Source organism: Microcaecilia unicolor, chromosome 3, assembly GCF_901765095.1.
Source record: "Microcaecilia unicolor chromosome 3, aMicUni1.1, whole genome shotgun sequence".
Taxonomy (NCBI): Eukaryota; Metazoa; Chordata; class Amphibia; order Gymnophiona; family Siphonopidae; genus Microcaecilia; species Microcaecilia unicolor.
Window position 1 is genome coordinate 296,634,652 of NC_044033.1, and position 23,674 is coordinate 296,658,325.

Below are 23,674 nucleotides of genomic sequence, written 5' to 3' on the forward strand. Positions count from 1 at the left end.
TACAAAGGGCCTGTTAGGCATCAGAAATGAGAGCTGGCAGCTTGTCGCGGTGTAAAATCTGAACCATTTTAGGGTCATCCAACTCCTGTGGCAAGCAGCCACCCTCATCTGGATCATCAGTCCGTGATGGCCTGCCTGACCCCCCAAAACTAGACCACAGGGGAGAACAGGGTGAAGAGTCCCCCTCAGACGGGGTATTCACTCGTCTACGCTTAGGGTCAGCCAAATGCTCGGGGGAAGAAAAGTCTCCAGCAGACGCTGGGCTATCAAGAACTGGATGCAACCCAGTCCGAAAGGAATTGTCAGGAGCCTCAAGCAGTGCTCTTTTTAACATAAAAGCCTTATGTATCAGCAGCACAAATTCAGGGGAGAAAAATTCACCCTGTACCTCCGCCCCCACATTGGGGGATGCGGAGGCAATAGCTCCTCTAGAAACCTCGAAATGAGGCGTCCTCCTGCACTCAGATCCCTCCGCAACCGCGAGGGTCGAGTCATGCGGCGCCTGCAAGATGGCGCCCGCTGCCAACTCCGTCAGGTGCAAAGACTCACCGCCCGCCATGCTCGTGCCAGCATTAGGATCTAGGCAGCATGAGCTGCAAAGCCCCACTGCTGATCTGCTTTTCCCACAGAGGGAGCAGCGCTTAACCCCTTCAGCAGCCATCAAATACAGAAAACAAAATGGCGCCTTCGCACCAAAACTTACCCCGCACAGAGCGCTGTCAGCAGGAACCTCCCCGGAGGAGCTGGGCACCACTCTCACCTCAGGAGACCAAGTCAAACGAGCTTCGGTCAAGCTGCACCGAACCAGGAGCTCTGGAGAAAGCCTTAGAAATCGCCACGCTGAGAAAGCGAGCCTCTCTCTTTTCTTTTTTACTGTGAAGAAAGTAAGAGGCAGGCAGCCACAGAGGAACTCCGGGAGGAGGGGGAATGAGGTAAGGCAGGGACAGGGAAAACCAAGTATGCCTTTAAAGTGGGCACCACCAGCCAAACACCCCCCGCTCTACTGGCAAAGCACAGGAGCCACCCCAGGCAGAAATCCAGGAGCTGAGAAAGCAACATTCACACCTTCTGGGAGACAGAGATATACTGAAGGTAGAGGGGGCTGGGCGTCCAGGAACACCAAAGTGTTTTCAGTGTTCTCTATCTCCACTTGCTGGTAGGTGGATACAACCCATCAGTTAATGGATTCATCTGCTGTTGATGACAAGGAAGCTTAACTTTATGCGATTTTTTTTATCCCATCCCCTGTGCTATGTAACTTTTACTTGTGCTAAAATGATATTTTAACATTTATTTTTGAACATTTATACCCCACTTTTTTCCACATAAAGCAGATCGTCCTTTGTCTATTTCTTCTGTGTCTTGTGTTGGGAGGAGTATAAAATAGGGAGGGGGGGGGGGGGGAATCATGAACAGTGACAAAGGCTTGTGGTGCTGGATCCCAGCACTGAATCTGATTGAGCCGGAAACCCAAAGAGAGACAAACTGCCGTACCAAGAATGACAACACCCCCATCCCCATCAAATCACAAAATGCCACATACCAAAATTAGTGCTGAGAAATGAAGGGTGTTGAAGACCAAGTAAAACATGATCTAGACTGTATAAATGATACTGCAACAACTTTTCTTCATTTTCCCTTAAGTTCTGCTGATGCTTTACCAGTACTTAAATCTTTAACATAAGAACATTATAGTAGCCATACTGGGTCAGACCAAGGGTCCATCTAAGCCCAGAATCTTGTTTCCAAACAGTGGCTGAATTATGGCAACATTCCATGCTACCAATCCCAAGGCAAGCTGTCGCTTTCCTGTGTCTGTCTCAATAGTAGACTATGGACTTTTCCTCCAGGAACTTGTCCGAAACTTTTTAAAACCCAGATATCTTTGTTGTTATTAATTTGTCAAACAGCAAAGTTGCTTACCTTAATCAGGGTTCTCCATGTACAAAAGGATAAATTAGTCAGTGAACTAAAATAAATGCCTAGATATGGCTACAAAAGTCTGCACATGCATTGCTGGCACAGGGTAGATGTGCACAGTCAGGTCCCTCTCAGTCATCCTATATAATAAAACCCACCTCCAACGTTCTGAAGCTGACAGGCCACTGGCAGCATGGACAAAAAACTTGAAGCATTCGTGCTCAAACTATGCATCGGCTGACATGAAGACGTATCGAAACTCCGGACGCGTCACAAACGACTGTGCCCAATCACAGCACAGCAGCGCGAGACGTCACCAACGCCCCCCCCCCCCCCCCCCCCCCCACACACACACACCACAAAAAGAGAACAGCACTGCCGGACCAGTATTAAAAAAAAAGGAAACCGCCAACGCAAAAAAAAAAAAAAAAAAAACAAGAGCACTGCCGGTAAAGCTGACACACTAGAACACAGCCCCCACACACCCGGTGCTCTGTCACTCACCCCTCCCGAGGTGCCCTCCGCCCTCCCATCACGGCACACCTCCGGACATACAAGACACCACCCTCTCCTCCCCCCCCAAAAGGGTTGTCGCGCCGTCCTTACAAAACATTTGCAGGCACCATCCCTCCATCGACGCTGTTATGGCGAATGGCAGCAGCAGTCAAAAGCATCCAGACTCTGAACTTCCCTCTCTAACACAGCTCAGGTCCCACACGTGCCCACATGCAGACCCAAATCGAAACCCACCTGCAAAACCCTCTCACTTAGAAAAGACTTCCTCCAACTTTACCAGCACAACAGGAAAAAAAAAAAAAAAGAACACAACCCACTCAAACCCTCACAAGACGCTACATCCTACAAACACAATAACAAAACAAACAGTACAACAAAACAAAAAATAAAAAATGAAATGGCACATAACACAAAAATGTCAAATATTCATTACCAACACAACACAATTATAAAATAAACCTCTTTCAACACAATCATTGCAGAAATCAAATACCTTGCTAGCGCCCGTTTCATTGCTCACCGAAACAGGCCTTTTTTACTAGTTTAAAATAACTAAGGTTAAAAAAGAATACCGTGTATTTATTGGACAAATAACAGAAACACATTTTCCTTAGTACCTTCTCATCCCTCCTTTTGCTTGCCTCCATTGTTTTGTGCCTCTTCTATACTGACAACTCCTCAGCTGCACAAATGTATGTATTTCATCAAACTGGGAAAGTCATCCAGCAATAGTACTTGTCACAAACCCACCATTTCTTGTATCCTCAAAGAACCCATTATTAGCTGGAAAATAAACTAAATATGCTATATATTAAAACCTAAAAATAGAAGCCCTAAAAACAACTTAAGATAAAGTTGGGAGGATATGTACGATTCACTCTTCCTACTGTCCAGAGTACACCAGTTGTAAGCAAGCAACACTGCTTTTCCTATAGATAAGCAGAAAATCAAGTTATTCACCTGCAGCAGTTCTCTGAGGACAGCAGGAAGAATGTTCTTATGGATGGGTGATGTCATCTTTGACGAAGCTCATGTGGGAACACTGCCTATCCTCTTTTCTCAAAGCTTTTGGAAGTGTTGCATCACACATTCGTATGTCTTCCCACTCGCCACTGTTACGCAGGACCTTGTCAGTCTAATATGTATAGCTGATACAATTTAATTCCCAGAGGAGGTGGGTGGGTATGTATAACTATTCATGCTGCTGTCCTCAGTGAAGCAGGATGATCATTCTTACAAGTGAGAATCTCCAGCTACCAGGCTGCCTTAAACAAAAAATAGGAAAACAACAAGGCCTGAAACAGGCAAGGCTTATAGTTAAAGCGAATGCTACATACCTGTAGAAGGTATTCTCCGAGGAGAGCAGGCTGATTGTTCTCACTGATGGGTGATGTCCACGGCAGCCCCTCCAATCGGAAACTTCACTAGCAAAGGCCTTTGCTAGTCCTCGCGCGCCCATGCGCACCGCGCATGCGCGGCCGTCTTCCCGCCCGAACCGGCTCGTGTTCGTCAGTCCCGTATGTAGCAAGACAAAGACAAGGGAAGACACAACTCCAAAGGGGAGGCGGGCGGGTTTGTGAGAACAATCAGCCTGCTGTCCTCGGAGAATACCTTCTACAGGTATGTAGCATTTGCTTTCTCCGAGGACAAGCAGGCTGCTTGTTCTCACTGATGGGGTATCCCTAGCCCCCAGGCTCACTCAAAACAACAACCATGGTCAATTGGGCCTCGCAACGGCGAGGACATAACTGAGATTGACCTAAAAAATTTACCAACTAACTGAGAGTGCAGCCTGGAACAGAACAAACAGGGCCCTCGGGGGGTGGAGTTGGATCCTAAAGCCCAAACAGGTTCTGAAGAACTGACTGCCCGAACCGACTGTCGCGTCGGGTATCCTGCTGCAGGGAGTAATGAGATGTGAATGTGTGGACAGATGACCACGTCGCAGCTTTGCAAATTTCTTCAATAGAGGCTGACTTCAAGTGGGCTACCGACGCAGCCATGGCTCTAACATTATGAGCCGTGACATGACCCTCAAGAACCAGCCCAGCCTGGGCGTAAGTGAAGGAAATGCAATCTGCTAGCCAATTGGATATGGTGCGTTTCCCCACAGCCACTCCCCTCCTATTGGGATCAAAAGAAACAAACAATTGGGCGGACTGTCTGTTGGGCTGTGTCCGCTCCAGATAGAAGGCCAATGCTCTCTTGCAGTCCAATGTGTGCAGCTGACGTTCAGCAGGGCAGGAATGAGGACGGGGAAAGAATGTTGGCAAGACAATTGACTGGTTCAGATGGAACTCCGACACAACCTTCGGCAAGAACTTAGGGTGAATGCGGTTACTCTGTTATGATGAAATTTGGTATAAGGGGCATGGGCTACCAGGGCCGGAAGCTCACTGAGTCTACGAGCTGAAGTAACTGCCACCAAGAAAATTACCTTCCAGGTCAAGTACTTCAGATGGCAGGAATTCAGTGGCTCAAAAGGAGGTTTCATCAGCTGGGTGACAACGACATTGAGATCCCATGACACTGTAGGAGGCTTGACAGGGGGCTTTGACAAAAGCAAACCTCTCATGAAGCGAACAACTAAAGGCTGTCCTGAGATCGGCTTACCTTCCACACGGTAATGGTATGCACTGATTGCACTAAGGTGAACCCTTACGGAGTTGGTCTTGAGACCAGACTCAGACAAGTGCAGAAGGTATTCAAGCAGGGTCTGTGTAGGACAAGAGCGAGGATCTAGGGCCTTGCTGTCACACCAGACGGCAAACCTCCTCCACAGAAAGAAGTAACTCCTCTTGGTGGAATCTTTCCTGGAAGCAAGCAAGATACGGGAGACACCCTCTGACAGACCCAAAGAGGCAAAGTCTACGCTCTCAACATCCAGGCCGTGAGAGCCAGGGACCGGAGGTTGGGATGCAGAAGCGCCCCTTCGTCCTGCGTGATGAGGGTCGGAAAACACTCCAATCTCCACGGTTCTTTGGAGGACAACTCCAGAAGAAGAGGGAACCAGATCTGACACGGCCAAAAAGGAGCAATCAGAATCATGGTGCCTCGGTCTTGCTTGACTTTCAACAAAGTCTTCCCCACCAGAGGTATGGGAGGATAAGCATACAGCAGACCCTCCCCCCAGTCCAGGAGGAAGGCATCCGATGCCAGTCTGCCGTGGGCCTGAAGCCTGGAACAGAACTGAGGGACTTTGTGGTTGGCTCGAGATGCGAAGAGATCTACCAAGGGGGTGCCCCACACCTGGAAGATCTGTCGCACTACACGGGAATTGAGCGACCACTCGTGAGGTTGCATAATCCTGCTCAACCTGTCGGCCAGACTGTTGTTTACGCCTGCCAGATATGTGGCTTGGAGCACCATGCCGTGACGGCGAGCCCAGAGCCACATGCTGACGGCTTCCTGACACAGGGGGCGAGATCCGGTGCCCCCCTGCTTGTTGACGTAGTACATGGCAACCTGGTTGTCTGTCTGAATTTGGATAATTTGGTGGGACAGCCGATCTCTGAAAGCCTTCAGGGCGTTCCAGATCGCTCGTAACTCCAGAAGATTGATCTGCAGATCGCGTTCCTGGAGGGACCAGCTTCCTTGGGTGTGAAGCCCCTCGACATGAGCTCCCCACCCCAGGAGAGACGCATCCATGGTTAGCACTTTTTGAGGCTGATGAATTTGGAAAGGACGTCCCAGAGTCAGATTGGACCAAATCGTCCACCAATACAGGGATTCGAGAAAACTCGTGGACAGGTGGATTACGTCTTCTAGATCCCCAGCAGCCTGAAACCACTGGGAAGCTAGGGTCCATTGAGCAGATCTCATGTGAAGGCGGGCCATGGGAGTCACATGAACTGTGGAGGCCATGTGGCCTAGCAATCTCAACATCTGCCGAGCTGTGATCTGCTGGGATGCTCGCACCCGCGAGACGAGGGACAACAAGTTGTTGGCTCTCGTCTCTGGAAGATAGGCGCGAGCCGTCGGAGAATCCAGCAGAGCTCCTATGAATTCGAGTCTCTGCACTGGGAGAAGATGGGACTTTGGATAATTTATCACAAACCCCAGTAGCTCCAGGAGGCGAATAGTCATCTGCATGGACTGCAGGGCTCCTGCCTCGGATGTGTTCTTCACCAGCCAATCGTCGAGATATGGGAACACGTGCACCCCCAACCTGCGAAGTGCCGCTGCTACTACAGCCAAGCACTTTGTGAACACCCTGGGCGCAGAGGCGAGCCCAAAGGGTAGCACACAGTACTGGAAGTGACGTGTGCCCAGCTGAAATCGCAGATACTGTCTGTGAGCTGGCAGTATCGGGATGTGTGTGTAGGCATCCTTCAAGTCCAGAGAGCATAGCCAATCGTTTTCCTGAATCATGGGAAGAAGGGTGCCCAGGGAAAGCATCCTGAACTTTTCTTTGACCAGATATTTGTTCAGGGCCCTTAGGTCTAGGATGGGACGCATCCCCCGTTTTCTTTTCCACAAGGAAGTACCTGGAATAGAATCCCAGCCCTTCTTGCCCGGATGGCACGGGCTCGACCGCATTGGCGCTGAGAAGGCGGAGAGTTCCTCTGCAAGTACCTGCTTGTGCTGGAAGCTGTAAGACTGAGCTCCCGGTGGACAATTTGGAGGTTTTGAGGCCAAATTGAGGGTGTATCCTTGCCGGACTATTTGGAGAACCCACTGATCGGAGGTTATGAGAGGCCACCTTTGGTGAAAAGCTTTCAACCTCCCTCCGACTGGCAGGTCGCCCGGCACTGACACTTGGATGTCGGCTATGCTCTGCTGGAGCCAGTCAAAAGCTCGTCCCTTGCTTTTGCTGGGGAGCCGAGGGGCCTTGCTGAGGCGCACGCTGCTGACGAGAGCGAGCGCGCTGGGGCTTAGCCTGGGCCGCAGGCTGTCGAGAAGGAGGATTGTACCTACGCTTGCCAGAAGAATAGGGAACAGTCTTCCTTCCCCAAAAAAATCTTCTACCTGTAGAGGTAGAGGCTGAAGGCTGCCGGCGGGAGAACTTGTCGAATGCGGTGTCCCGCTGGTGGAGCTGCTCTACCACCTGTTCGACTTTCTCTCCAAAAATATTATCCGAACGGCAAGGCGAGTCCGCAATCCGCTGCTGGATTCTATTCTCCAGGTCGGAGGCACCCAGCCATGAGAGCCTGCGCATCACCACACCTTGAGCAGCGGCCCTGGACGCAACATCAAAGGTGTCATACACCCCTCTGGCCAGGAATTTTCTGCACGCCTTCAGCTGCCTGACCACCTCCTGAAAAGGCTTGGCTTGCTCAGGGGGGAGCGCATCAACCAAGCCCGCCAACTGCCGCACATTGTTCCACATGTGGCTCGTGTAGAGCTGGTAGGACTGAATTTTGGCCACGAGCATAGAGGAATGGTAGGCCTTCCTCCCAAAGGAGTCTAAGGTTCTAGAGTCTTTGCCCGGGGGCGCCGAAGCATGCTCTCTAGAACTCTTAGCCTTCTTTAGGGCCAGATCCACAACTCCAGAGTCATGAGGCAACTGAGTGCGCATCAGCTCTGGGTCCCCATGGATCCGGTACTGGGACTCGATCTTCTTGGGAATGTGGGGATTAGTTAGAGGCTTGGTCCAGTTCGCCAGCAATGTCTTTTTTAGGACATGGTGCATGGGTACAGTGGACGCTTCCTTAGGTGGAGAAGGATAGTCCAGGAGCTCAAACATTTCAGCCCTGGGCTCGTCCTCCACAACCACCGGGAAGGGGATGGCCGTAGACATCTCCCGGACAAAGGAAGCAAAAGACAGACTCTCGGGAGGAGAAAGCTGTCTCTCAGGAGAGGGAGTGGGATCGGAAGGAAGACCCTCAGACTCCTCGTCAGAGAAATATCTGGGGTCTTCTTCCTCTTCCCACGAGGCCTCACCCTCGGTGTCAGACACAAGTTCACGGACCTGTGTCTGCAACCTCGCCCGACTCGACTCTGTGGAGCCACGTCCACGATGGGGGCGTCGAGAGGTAGACTCCCTCGCCTGCATCGGTGAAGCTCCCTCCGCCGACGTAGTCGGGGAGCCTTCCTGGGAGGCGACGGCAGCCGGTACCGCACGCGGCACCGACGCCGGAGACCTCACCTCGGGCGATGGGCCAGCCGGCGCAACGCTCGACGGTACCGGTGGCGCAAGCACCGCCGGTACCGGAGGGGTAGGGCGCAACAGCTCCCCCAGAATCTCTGGGAGAACGGCCCGGAGGCTCTCGTTCAGAGCGGCTGCAGAGAAAGGCATGGAGGTCGATGCAGACGTAGACGTCAGAACCTGTTCCGGGCATGGAGGCTGCTCCGGGCTGTCCAGAGTGGAGCGCATCGACACCTCCTGAACAGAGGGTGAGCGGTCCTCTCGGTGCCGATGCCTGCTGGGTGCCGACTCCTCGGCGACCCAGAGCTCTCGGTGCCGACACGGGAAGGAGACCGATGACGATGCTTCTTCGACTTCTTGGAACGAAGCATGTCACCGGAGCTTCCCGGCACCGACGAGGAGGACGTAGAATCCAGCTGTCGCTTCCTCGGGGCCGAGGCCGAAGGAGGTCGGTCTCGGGGGGGGCTGTACCGCAGGAGCCCTCAGGGTAGGGGGAGACCCACCGAAGGCTCACCGCCACCAGCAGGGGAATGGACAGCCCTCACCTGCACTCCAGACGAAGCACCACCGTCCGACGACATCAGCCGACGAGGTCCCGGTACCACCGACGTCGATGCAGCTGTCCGATGTCTCAGCGCCGATGCAGAGGGCCGATGCCTCGATGCACTGGTGGCCAAGGATGAAGCTCTGGACGCTGAAGACGTCGATGCACTCGATACCTCCGGTGCCGATGTCGACGAAGAGCCTGAGAACAAAACGTTCCACTGGGCCAATCTCGCTACCTGAGTCCGCTTTTGCAAAAGGGAACACAGACTACAGGCCTGCGGGCGGTGCCCAGACCCCAAGCACTGAAGACACGACGCGTGCCTGTCAGTGAGCGAGATGACCCGGGCGCACTGGGTGCACTTCTTGAAGCCGCTGGGAGACTTCGATGTCATGGGCGGAAAAATCACGCCGGCGAGATCAAAAGTCGAAATGGCGGAAAAGGTACCGAAAAAACAAGGGGAAGAAAACTTCGACCCGAAGCCTAAAAGCGGCCTACCCCGACGACGAAAGAAAACTTACCGGGGCGAAAAAGCTGAAAATAGCGGGGGGGAAAAAAGACAAGAGTCTTTTTCCACACAGAATGGATTTTTTTTTTTTTTTTTTGTGAAACAACACGACGAACGCGCGAGGTCGACTTTGCGGGGCCCTACACGGCGAAAACACGACCGTACCGAGCGCGGACAAAAGAAGACTGACGAACATGAGCCGGTTCGGGCGGGAAGACGGCCCCGCAGGCGCGGTGCGCATGGGCGCGCGAGGACTAGCAAAGGCCTTTGCTAGTGAAGTTTCCGATTGGAGGGGCTGCCGTGGACGTCACCCATCAGTGAGAACAAGCAGCCTGCTTGTCCTCGGAGAACAGGAACTAAATAACCATATATCATTACAATTTACACCTCTTTTTTTTGTTGTTTGTTTTAGGCAGCCTGGAATAGAAAGAAATGGGCCTAGGGAGGGAGGAGTTCGATTCTGGATCCTAAATAGATTCTGAAGGACTGTATGACCAAACCAACTGTCATATTGAGAATCCTGTTCCAAACAGTAACAAGATGTGAATGTGTGGACTGAAGACCACACTGCAGCTCTGCAATTTCCTCTATAGAGGCTGATCACAAAAGAGAGATACTGAAGAAGCCGTGACTCTGGGGCCGATGCTCAAAAGTCATTAATAGCCATGTGCGTTTATAGCCTTGGCTGAACTTACTGAATGAGAAATGGCGATCAATGATCAAAGTAAATCTCATGCAAATGAAATGTGCGGAAAATCTGCATGCAGTTCTTTGGAAAACTGCCCGGCACATGCATAGAACAGTCTTGGGGTAAGCATCGATGTTCTGCACATGCCCAGGCCAGAGAAACAGGAGGGAGGGCGGGGGGGGGGGGGGGGGGGGTATGAGGGGCAATAAGTGCAGTACATATGCTCCATTACACAGTAAAAAAGAAAAAATACAAAACAAAATCAAATCAGAACCTGACTTGAACCATTACTATGTGTGCGCCATAGACGGACAACATGGGCACACATTCATTGATGATCCTTGTTTACCTTTTTTTGCTGTATTTTATTTATTTTTGGATTGTTGTATTTTGTGTATGGCAACCAGAATACTTTTCTTTTTTTAAGATTATGCTACTGTTCTGGGCAGCACACACAAGAAATTATTACACACACATGAAAAGTGCAGATACTATTAAAAAATGCACACTACTAAGAAGCTGTCTTTTCACATGCTACCTTGGACTTGCCAGAAAATTCTGAACGTTACAGGTTGGTGCTCGCTTCTGTATGTCACATGGAATGCTTGTTTTAAATCTAGGGCTGTTCATCAAATAAAAGCTTTAATCAAGCAGTTGATTGCGTAAAACATCCCCACTCACATTTCCTCCTGTTCTGTACAAAATATAGAGAAGTAAATTCTCAGAACTGACACGTTTCAATTACTAAACTGAAAAATAAAATCATTTCTCTCACCGTTGTGGTCTGGTGATTTTATTTTTCTAATCATCTTATTCCTTGTCTCTGTGCTCTAAACTCGGTTTCCAAGAACTCCTGTCCATTCACTATATCTTTTCTCTCCTCCGTCCTTCTTCACTCTCTGCCCTATATCCGTCTTTCTTTCTTCCATTTTTCTGCATCCTTCTCTTGTCTATCTAGTTTCCAACTCTTCCCTTTCCCTCCATCGATAGGCTGCAAATCCTTCCTTCTCTCTTCTTATCCTTTCCTTGCCATCTATGTGCATTTCTCCTCTCTTCCCATCTCCTACCTTCTGTTCATGTCCACCATCTCCTTTTTTTTTTCTTTCATTCCCCATTTTCACATCTATTATTCTCTTCCCCTGCCATCCAGCATCACCCTTTTCTCTCCATCTTTTCCATCTTGCTCCTCTCTCTCCATTATCCACCAACGACCCATCTCTTTCTTTCCTCTCAACATCCAGCATCATTTCTGTCTCTCTCCCCCACTATTTCCTGCATTGCCCCATCTTTTCCCCTGCCCATAGTGTGCACTGCTCCGTTTCTCTTTATTGCCCCATAGTGTGCACTGCCCCATCTCACCTCATCCCCATATCCTGTTTCTGGGTCCAGCACAGCCAGCGGCAGCACAGAGGGGAACGTCTTTGCCTGTCTTTTGCTTGCTGCCGCTACAGTCATGGTGAAGAGAGAAGCAGGAGATCAGTGCATGAGCTCCAGACCATGTATAACTAACTTCCTGTTTCTGGGTCTGGCAGAGCCAGTGGCAGCATGAAGAGGGGAATGTCCCTACACCTGTCTTTTGCTTGCTGCCGCTAAAGCCACAGTGAAGAGAGAAGCAGTAGATCAGCACACGAGCTCTAGACCATATAAAATGAGTAAGCCAGTGGGAGGGGGAGAGGACAGGGAGACAAGACGGGGCAAAATTGGATTCAGGGAATGGGGAGACAGAAGAATAGCGTTAAAAATTTTAACACAGTTAATGCAGTTAAGCATCTTGCACGTTAGCCGCATTAACTGCGTTAAAAATTTTAACACTAAACATTTAGCACGTTGACCGTATTAACGTGTTAAATGTACAGCCCTATTTAAAACTAATGAGCTTATTTTAATACATTTGCATCTAGTTTCCAGCCACTGCTTTCCAGAATGGTAAAAGCAGTGCTGAAACCCTTTGAGCACTACGCACATCATAATGTATGTGCAAAACTGGCTAAAACCAGTAAAACAGATAGTTACGTTATAAGCCAGGTCAGCATTGGAATGGGGGTGGGGGGGAGGGGGTCTGCTAGCATGCAAGTGCATGCTGGACAGGGTTCACCATTCCTCCCCAATGGTCTGCAAACCTTAACACCAGCTCTGAACTGGTGTAGGGTTTGCAAGATACTGGTGGGGGAGAGAGACAGAGAAATGATGCTGGATGGCGAGAGGAAAGAGTGAGATGGGTCGTTGGTAGATGATGGAGAGAGAGGAGCTATTCTTGATCCACTTCAATCTGGCTTTCACCCCCTTCATTCAACTGAAACAGCGCTTGCTAAAGTCTCCAATGATCTGTTTCTGGCCAGATCCAAAGGTCTCTATTCTATCCTCATCCTTCTCGATCTATCGGCTGCTTTTGTCACTGTTGATCACAGCCCGCCTACTCCTTGATACACTGTCCTCACTTGGATTTCAGGGCTCTTTTCTTTCCTGGTTTTCTTCTTATCTCTCCCAGCGCACCTTTAGTGTATAGTGGATCCTCCTCTACTTCTATCCTACTGTCAGTTGGTGTACCTCAGGGATCTGTCCTGGGACCTCTTCTTTTCTCCATCTATACTTCTTCCCTTGGTACTCTGATCTCATCCCATGGTTTTCAGTATCATCTTTACGCTGATGGCTCCCAGATCTACCTCTCCACACCAGAAATCTCAGCCGAAATCCAGGCCAAAGTATCAGCCTGCCTCTCTGACATTGCTGCCTGGATATCTCAGCACCATTTGAAACTAAACATGACCAAGACTGAGCTTATCATCTTTCCCCCTAAACCAACCTCTCCTCCTCCCCCATTCTCTATTTCTCTGGATAACACTCTCATCCTTCCTGTCTCATCAGCTTGTAACCTTGAGGTCACCTTCGATTCCTCCTCTCCTTCTCTGCACCTGTCATTTCTTTCTCTATTATATCATCAAAATTTGCTATTTCCTTTCTGAGCACACTACCAGAACCTCATCCACACTATTATCACCTCTTGCTTAGACTATTGCAACTTGCTTCTCACTGGTCTCCCACTTAGCCATCTCTCTCCTCTTCAATCTGTTCAAAATTCTGCTGCACGACTAATATTCCGCCAGTGTTGTTTTGCTCATATTAGCCCTCTCCTCAAGTCACTTCACTGGCCTCCTATCCATTTCCGCATACAGTTCAAACTCTTCTTATTGACCTATAAGTGCATTCACTCTGCAGCTCCTCAGTACCTCTCCACTCATCTCTCCCTACATTCCTCCTCGGGAACTCCGTTCACTGGGCAAATCTCTCTTATTTATTTAATACATTTATACTCCACATTTTCCCACTAGTTGTAGGATCAATGTGGCTAACATAAAACCGTAGGGAAGACTACAATACAGAAAAGTACAATTCAACAATGTACGAGTAAGGTAATGAACAATTAGGTATCATATAACACAAAGGTAGCAAAAGGTAATACATAGTTACAAGTTAATAAGATTGAATAATCTTGCTGAAAACCGGAATGGATAGCTTATCTGCACCCTTCTCCTCCACTGCCAATTCCAGACTCTGTTCCTTTTATCTTGCTGCACCATATGCCTGGAATAGACTTCCTGAGCTGGTATGTCAAGCTCCATCTCTGGCCGTCTTCAAATCTAAGCTAAAAGCCCACCTTTTTGATGCTGCTTTTAACTCCTAACCCTTATTCACTTGTTCAGAACCCTTATTTTATCATCCTCACTTTAATATTCCCTTATCTCTTGTCTGTCCTAATTAGATTGTAAGCTCTGTTGAGCATGGACCTGCCTCTTCATGTTCAAGTGTACAGCGCAGCGTTATGTCTAGTAGCGCTACAGAAATAAGTAGTAGTCGTAGTTTGGCACACTGGTTGATGATCACTGGGGAGGAATAGGTTAGCATGCATTTGCATGCTACTTGCGCTAAGAGCCCTGTTTTCCATGCTAGTTGCATTCAGAGCCTGCGTGAGCATTTTTTCATGAGCTTGGGAGATCTGATCATGGGGCAGTAGCAAACGCATGCGCTAGTATGGCACTAACAGCCTCTAGCGCCTGCGTTTGCGTCTGATCATCGCCCATTAGTAATTTAGTTATCCCTTATGCTCCAGCAAGTGGATGCTCATGTAGAGCTGGTATGTCTGAATCTGGCTGTGAGCATAGCAGCCTGATACGCCTTTCTTCCAAAATAATCCAAGGTCCTAGACTCTCTGCCTGTGGCGCCGAGGCATAGTCTCTAGTACTCTTGGCTCTTCCGAGAGCAGAATCCACCACCATGGAATCGTGAGTTAGTTGGGCCTTCACCATTACTGGCTCTGCATGGACTCTGTACTGGGACTCAGCTTTTTGGGGACCACTGAATTAGAGAGAGGGAACGACCAGTTTCCGCATAAGAACTTCTCTGAGTGTATTATGCAAAGGGGCCGTTGTAACCTCTGTAGATGGAGAAGGATAATCCAAGACCTCGAGCATCTCGGCCCTGGGCTCATCCACAACCTCCATAGGGAAGAGAATGTCCTTAGACATTTCCACGAACAAAGGAGGAAAAAGAAAGATTCTCAGGTGGAGACATCCTTCTCTCAATAGGCGAAGTAGATCAGAGGGGACACCATAGCACTCTTCTTCAGAAAAGTATCTGGGATCTTCCTCCCACGAACGCTCATCCTCGGAATCGGACAAAAGCTCTCTAAGAGCAGCGCGAACCCGAGCCTGTCTTGACGTCGAGGAACGACGACCTCGAGGGAGATGTCGAGAAGTCGACCCTGCCTGGACTGCGGCAAAGCTTCCTCCGCCGATGTCGAAGGAGAGTCGACCCGGGTGGCAACCAACGCCGATGCCGCAAGCGGCACCGGGGTCGGAGACCTCACCACAGGCGAAGGACCAGATGCCGCTTCAACAGAGGGTGGAGGAGGCGCAAGCACCCCTGGCACCAAAGTAGACTGGCGCAGCAATCCTCAGAAGAAGGGCCCTGATGCACTCGTCGAGAGCCTCCATCGGAAAAGGCTGTGGGGCCGGTGCCGAATCTGTGCGGCCTCGAGACCGACGCATCGGCACCTCTTGTATAGAGGGTGAGCGGTCCTCTCGGCGCTGACGCTTCTCAGGTGCCAAATCCCTCGGCTCCCCGGAGCTCTCGGTACCGCGGCATGGAAGGAGATCGATGACGGTGATTCTTAGCCTTCACCTCGACGCCCATCATCGAGACTCCTCAGTACCGAAGAGGAGGACGTGGAATCCTCACGTCTCCTCGGGCCCAGGTCGGTCCCGGGGGGCCTGCATAGCAGTAGACCTCGGGACAGATGGCGACCCACTCAATGCCCTCGCTGCTCCCAGCGCGATGTGGTAGTTCGGCAGCCATTACCTGTGCTCTTGACATTGATGCCGCCGACCTCAGTACGGTTGTCAATGCCAACGTCGAAAGACCGGACCAATCAGCAAAATGTTTTTCTCGCTGAGTCTCCTGAGACACTTAGGTCCGTTTTTTCATCAACGGACACAGCTTACAAGCAGCTGGCAGATGTTGGGCCCAAGACACTGGAGACACCACACGTGGGGGTTGGTACCCGAGATGGTTCGTTACACAGAGTGCAAACACTTGAAGCTGCTGGGTGTCTTTGATGACATGGAATGAAAAAAACGGCGGCTATGAAATTAAAAACACAAAAAGGGAAACAAAGACGGCCACGGCGAAAAGAAGAAACTTAAACCTAATGACAAAAACTAGGAAAATAAGGGAAAAAAAACTTTTTTTTTGGTAGTAAAATAAAAAGAGAAAAAAAACAGTGGTAACGCGCAGATTCTTTTGCTGGGGGTGAGAGAAAACACAGCCAGTAGGAAACTGCGTCTCCTTGGCTACGGAGAAAAAAGCAGAGGGACTTACTTGCGCGGCGGGCGGGAAACTGATCCGCGCATGTGCAGTGCGCGACGCTCGCGCACCAGAAGACTCTGGAAGATTTTTTTATATTTTGCTGGCAAAACTTCCGTTCCTGGGGCCGACGTGGATGTCGACCCAACCGTGAGAACAAGCAACCTGCTTGTCCTTGGAGAATCTGAGGTATGGAGGGAAAGCAAAGCTCTGTTTTAGTTCAGCAGGAACCCCACAGGACCTGGGTCCATCGCTGCAGACCTGGAGGGAACCCCACAGATATCTCATTATCCCTGTTCCCGTGCAGCTCTCTACTTCCTGCGACTGCTCCTCCCTCAGTCTGTCACTCTCCCACTCCTGTGTGCCAGGACTAGGTTATCACAATCACCCGGGTCCCAACACACAGGAGACAAAAGAGACCCTATCACCGGGCCCCCCCATTGGAGGCCAGGCCCAGGGAATCTAGCAGTCCACTGGAGGGGTCACACATTTCCTCTACTTCCCCCTACATTCGGTATCATACCTTTGCTGGTGGGAATGCTGAACGCCCACCAGCTGAAGAAATCCACTGCCAAGCAATTCTCTTCCTCGTGAAGTCAGTGGGGTGCCTCCAGCTGCCGATGACGGCACTCCTCAAGTATGCTCAGGTTCATGCATGAACTTGAGGCATACCACTGACTTCCTCTCTCTTGAGGCAGAATGAGGTGGAAGAAGGTGACTCAGGCAGATTTCTGTGGCTTGTGGAGCTTCAGCTACCCCACTACCCTATCCATTATCTCTCTCCTTCCTCCCTCCCTCTGAGCTCAACATCACTCTCTTCCCTCTGTCCCAATCCTCCCACCCCCTAATCCATTCTCTCTCTCTCCCAATCGCCCCCCACCCCCCGGTCTATTATCTATCTCCCTCCCCCTCCCCCCAGCCAACACCTCTCTCTTTTCTTCCTCCCCTCCACCTTCTTCACCCAAGACCCATTATCTTTTTCTCTTCCCTCTGAGCCCAACATATCTCTCTCCTCTCTCCATTGCCTGCCTTTCTTCCTTCTCTCCTTATTTCCCCCTGCACAGTCTACCATGTCTCCCTCCCCTTTTGGCCCCGTCAGCGGTTCTCTCTCAACTCCCCTTCCACCATGGTCTGGCATCTCTCCCTCCTGTGGCTCTCTCAGGTCCCCCCCCCCCCCCAGTGTACCAAATCCAAGAAAGTCTTCGGTCCTGCAGCGCGCCAGTTGCAGCCCTACTCAAAGGCTGCCTGCGGCATGCAGCAGGCCTTTCCCTCCAACTCGTCTCGCCCTTCTTAAAACAAGAAGTTGCATCAGAAGGGGTAAGGACAGATCAAAGGGAAAGGCCCTATGGGGGGACGGACATGAGAGAACCATGAGCGAGTAGAAGAGGGTTGGGAGAGATGCCAGGCCATCCACAGTGTGGGGGGGGGGGGGGGGGGGGAATGCAGGAAGGAGGCAGAAGTTGGGCAACAATTAGTAATCATGATTACATTTTTTTAAATTGCAATTGACACGTTATTTGCAATTAATGTGAAGCCCTAATTTATATATATGCAGATATATACACGTCTCTAGATATGCAAATGTAACCCCTGCCCAGATGGTCACATCAGTCTCAGATGGTCATATCAAGTCTGCTTATTTACTGTCTTTTTTCCCTCCACTGTGGCCTGACATTAAAATGAGTTTGATACCCTTTCCATAGAGCTTGTTTCAGTCTACAGTACTGATTAAGTTACCTAGCACATGCCACTCCGGAAATACCATGCACAGTAGTTGTGTTACAAGATCATTTATGGGGAAAAACGGGGGGGGGGGGGGGGGGGGGGGACAACAAACTGGCAATTGTCACCAGGGTGTGTGTGCTTGTCAACCAACATATTTCAATTTAAGAGACAAGCAATGGTTCAAGTCTCCTGACAAGGATACTTATCAATTATCTTCAACAGAGGTAATTAAGAAAAAGAGTATTGCACATACAAATATTCAGTGGGAAAGAAGAATGAACATAAAACACTAGTGATTATTCTTCATGTGAATCGCACACAACATTTGAGTAAAGCTCATCCATGGGTTATGCACTCACCTTTATCCTGAGCTTGATCAGCAACATCCACTCTTATTCTTCTGTTCCCTAAAGACTTAAACACACAAGACAAGTTTCTTAGGCTTTCTGGCCAATAGAACTGAAAACAAAAGTTGCTTACCTGTAACTGGAACAATACCAAACGTGGCCACGTTTCGCCCTCAGTTGGAAGTAGCAGATAAATGGAACTAGATTTTTGGAACTACTAGTGTGTATGATATATTTATATACACTTTTGATAGTTTGTAACCCTGACGCAGCCTGAGGGCGAAACGTGGCCACATCGGGTATTATTCCAATAAATGCATTTGATTCCACTGCTTGTTGTTTTTATCTACTGTTTTGTAAGCAGTTGTGTGCCTTTTTTGTTTTTTACCTGTAACTGGGAATTCTCATTCAGCCAGAAAGTTGTGATGTCATCTGACAACAGCAAGACAGCAAGAAACAGGAACCAACATTCAAATCTATGCCCTAAATTCGCATCTTTGAAATCTGACTAGGCCTGAGTGCTTACATTTACACTAAAAATTTCAAACTCTTAAATTCAGGAGCATAAAAAGTGGGTGGCAAATTTGGGCGATTTGGATGAAGAAAAAAATTTAGAAGCTTAGCACTGATTTCAGCACAAGGCTCAATAAAGACAAATGAATGGTAGACAAATTTATATGCATAACTTTTAAGCTCCTAAATTATGATGAATTTTCAGCTTAAAAAATCTGGCCGATATTCAGAGATGTAAGTGGGCAGGAGAGGTTCCAGCCTGCTTAAATCGCCTGTGCAACACCTACCCCCCCCCCCCCCCCCGACATTCAGCTGCACTAAACTGGACAGTGCTGCTGAATATTGCCTCTGACTGTCCATAAAAAATGGGGAGGTTAAGGGTGGTACAGGGGGGTGGCGTTTGGGAGGAGCCAAAAAATCCAAAACTTCAAATGCAGGATGTGACTAACTATAGGCCAGTGATATCAATAGCTCTAGTTATTAAAATAATGGAGAAAACTGTAAATAAGCAATTACGATTATACTGGATAAATCTTATTTACTGCATTTTTCTCAGTCAGGTTTCAGTAGAAAATTTAGTACTGAAACGGTTGTTGATACTTTATGGGAGGCTGGAAGATCACTACTGAACACAGGGCTGTCATACTGCAATTTCACTTGTCATGTGACTTCGACTTAGTGGATCATGAAACCATGCTGTCAACTCTTAGTTTCTTTGGGGATCAGGTAATGTTCTTAATTGGTTTAGGATTTTTTTGGAGAATCGTATATATAGACTAAGATACTACTGCTACTACTAATCATTTCTATAGCGCTACTAGATGTACGCAGCGCTGTACACATTATATGCAGGTACTTTATCTGTCCCTAGTGGGCTCACAATCTAAGTTTTGCCTGCACTAACCATTAGACTACTCCTCCACTCCGTCCTGGGTCTTACCTAAAAGATGTGGCAACCAGGCAGATTGCGGACTGTGTTAATCTGATTGAGGCTTGGATCAAGTCACATTAGTTAAAGTTAAATACAGAAAAAAAAAACAGATTTTTGTTGATAGGTCAAGAATCAGACATTTGGAATGACAACATTTTAAAATTTTGCTTTCAAGACTACTTTAAACATTTTTGGAGTTATTTTCTCTAGTATGTTGTCTCCAGAAATACAGATGTTAGAAAGAAGGCTTTCCTATTGTTAAGGAAGTTAAGAAAGATTAGAAGTTTTTTGGAAACACCAGCTTTTAAATTAGTGGTTCAAAGTTTAATGTTAGGACAGTTGGACTACTGTAATTTATCTGGCTTGAGCGAAATTTCTGTTGCACAAGTTGCAGGTTATACAGAACACAGCTGCTTGAATGATATTTTCTGTACATAAAGGGGAGAGGTTACCAGTGGAGGCAGGTATTCAATTTAAGCTGTGTAATGATTCTTAATATGCTATATTGAAATGCGTCCCCTTATAGGTTACACCTAATTTGTTTTCCAATTTTGCGCAGAGCTGATCCAATACAGGTTAGAATCACAACAAACTATTGTTTATATACAAAACGTCTGAAAACGATACTGTTTTGAGAAATTTTTGGTGCGCTAAGGTAATTACTGATTTTCTTGGATTATGGAGGTGGGAGACAAGGACTGTCTGAATTTAATCAAGCATGGGACAGGAACATGGTATCTCTCAGGGAAAGGAGATAGTGATTTGCTGGAGATGGGAAGACTGGATGGGCCATTTGGCACTTATCTGCCATCATGTTGCTATGAAATTTTCTTACAATTCTTCTGGGAATTGTCCTGAATCTTTTTTTTTTTTTTAATCTTTTTATTAGCAAGTAGTACAAAACAGAGCTTAATCAGAAAGTCATTAATGAGCAAGGCAATAAAACACAAAAACTGTTATAAAACTATTCCAGTAAATCTCTGTTTAGTGACCCACCTGTGTTTTATCTTACTAAAGAAACAGAAGACCCCCAGCAACCGGCTCCCTCCCTCACCCCCCCACCCATCTATTTCCCCTGGCCAGGAGATATGAAACAGAGACATGACACACAGCGGGTAGCCGCTCCTGGTAACGCTTCCACAAGCCACCATGCTCCTGAGAAGCCCTAATGCCCAGAGCAGAGACTCTCCGGCCCTCGCAAGCAGCCATCTGCCGCATACTGGCATACCAGTGCTCTAAAGATGGGGCCAGTTAGCAGCCCAATGCTGAAGGATTACTTTCTTGGCCAGTATCAGAGCTAGCAAGATGAACAAAAATGGTTGGAAAGACCCTGACTCAGTAAATCAGTGTCTGATCCCATTAGCAGTACCATTGATAGGAGTCAGCCAGAACGTCTTTCAGGATGGCAATGACACTAGGCCAGAATTTCTGGAGCAATGGACATTCTAAAAAGTGGTGCACCTGATGATATTAAGGTTATATTGAAAATAATACCCCCCCCCCCCCCCAATTCATAGAGAGGAATATTAGAGGTTAAATGGTAGTATAGTAAACGAGATAGAAATTACTAAATGCAGTCTTTACCAGATGCAGGAAACTTTTATTAGACATAAACAAGTTTGGAAGAGAACTGGGAAGTGAAAAGCGATGAATGCAGATGTCTGAGCAAACAGGTGGTGCACGGAATAATGTATGATAGTTCCGCATTCCTAGAAATGTTAGATATTTACTGGAAACACTAGAAGTTTTGGAAAGTACCATGAACCCCTGAACTTGCAGAAGTAAGCAGAATTTAATCTAGCCAATGATTTTTCAAAGTGTGTGTCCCATGATTGTGATGTACTCAGTTGATTTATGACTTAATGCATTCTTAATAAAACAGCAGAGGACCTGAGGGATTTTGGGACAGTTCTGGGTGGCCTCACTGCCATTATGAGAGACCCTCCGTTTTCTCTCCAAAAGGCCGTTGATCTATATATCTTTTATTGGTGGGGTGTATGTGTATTTCTTTCCTTTGGCCTCCTTGAGACTGAAGTAAAGAGCCTGGCCCAGTACACATTTATCACACACATCAGACTCCCAAAGGCCCATGGCTTTACCCTTGCTTCTGGTAATATAAGCATTATACAAAATTTTAAACTGGATCTCATGTAGGCCTACATTAGGGGTAACCCTAACCCAGAAGGCCAAACTAAAGCATCGGGACAGCTCTGGAATAGAATCTTCTGCTCCCAAGCGTGCACTCCACTCCGCAGCCAGCTGTGTGAAAGAAGGGGAAGGTCTATGCTCTTTTCCCAATCTGTACCACATGGAGAGCTTGTTCTGGTTGGCGGACATTTGCATGAAACTAGTGTCCAAAGTGGTAAAGAAGGCATATGTGCCATTGGGGCTTTTCAAAGAGGCATAGTAGTGCCGGAGTTGCAAATATGAGTAAAAATATTTCTGCGTGATATTCCAAGCCGACTTTCATTGTGAGAAGGAAGGGCAATGACCCCGCCCCAGGGCAGCCATCTGTCCCACTTGCCTGCACCCCCCTTGACTCATAAGGAGACCCACACTGGCTAGTAGCAAAATCAGGGTTCTGCAGGAGCTCCAGAAAAGGAGAGAGACCCCCTGCTCTACCCAACCTAGTTCTCCATCAGTCCCCAAAGCAGCCTTCAGGGGACATAGGAGAGGGGACAACTGGACCAGTTTGCTCCTACAGTGAAGTGTGTTAAACTCCGAGATGGAGGTAGCATTATTCTCTCACACGCTCTCGGGCGCAAATTTAAAATGGCCGGTGTGGAGCTCGTGTATCCAATGAAGAGCTGCTGCAACATTGTAAAGACAAAGGTCTGGTAAGTTTACTCCACCCCTTACTGAGGTCCTGAACCTTTATGTCAATCCATGCTCTGCGTGCTCCCCAAATGAAAGAAAAAAAACTATCCCACGGTAAACCACTTCCATCCCTATGAACAACCCAGATAGGAATCATTTGGAAAGGGTAGAGTATCTTTATTTATTACATTTGTACCCCGCACTTTCCCACTTAAAGCAGGTTCAATGTGGCTTACATAGTAGTGTGCTGCTGCGGCTAGGAAAGCGAATAGAATGTTGGGTGTTATTAGGAAGGGTATGGAGTCCAGGTGTGCGGATGTTATAATGCCGTTGTATCGCTCCATGGTGCGACCGCACCTGGAGTATTGTGTTCAGTACTGGTCTCCGTATCTCAAAAAGATATAGTAGAATTGGAAAAGGTACAGCGAAGGGCGACGAAAATGATAGTGGGGATGGGACGACTTTCCTACGAAGAGAGGCTGAGAAGGCTAGGGCTTTTCAGCTTGGAGAAGAGACGGCTGAGGGGAGATATGATAGAAGTGTATAAAATAATGAGTGGAATGGATCGGGTGGATGTGAAGCGACTGTTCACAGCTATCCAAAAATAATAGGACTAGAGGGCATGAGTTGAAGCTACAGTGTGGTAAATTTAAAACGAATCGGAGAAAATTTTTCTTCACCCAACGTGTAATTAGACTCTGGAATTCGTTGCCGGGAGAACGTGGTACGGGCGGTTAGCTTGACGGAGTTTAAAAAGGGGTTAGATAGATTCCTAAAGGACAAGTCCATAGACCGCTATTAAATGGACTTGGAAAAATTCCGCATTTTTAGGTATAACTTGTCTGGAATGTTTTTACGTTTGGGGAGCGTGCCAGGTGCCCTTGACCTGGATTGGCCACTGTCGGTGACAGGATGCTGGGCTAGATGGACCTTTGGTCTTTACCAGTATGGCACTACTTATGTACTTATGTACTTATGTAAAATATACGTTAAGTCTAGCAGAATAATAAGAGAGATAGGTATATAGAAAAGGTAAGGGTGAAGGAAGTAGGAGAGGTATAAGCAAGGGGTAGGTGGGGCACAGGAGGAGGGGTAATGGGGGCGGAGGGGGATGAGCAAGGGGTAGTTGAGTACTGGAGGAGGGGTAGTGGAGGCGGGAGGAGAATGGGACACGGAATAGGCATAGGGAAATTTGGTGGAAGAAGTAGTCTGTATTGT

General features: G+C 48.3%; 1 protein-coding gene across 2 annotated transcripts in view; it reads right to left on the minus strand.

Moving 5' to 3' along the window:
- EIF4B (eukaryotic translation initiation factor 4B) overlaps positions 1-23,674 on the minus strand; it is a 296,204-nt gene that overhangs the window by 147,583 nt on the left and 124,947 nt on the right. For both annotated transcript variants that reach the window (XM_030198197.1, XM_030198198.1), the window contains exon 5: positions 18,208-18,262. In XM_030198197.1, the coding sequence (XP_030054057.1) occupies positions 18,208-18,262 (55 nt within the window). The remainder of the gene's footprint in view (positions 1-18,207; positions 18,263-23,674) is intronic.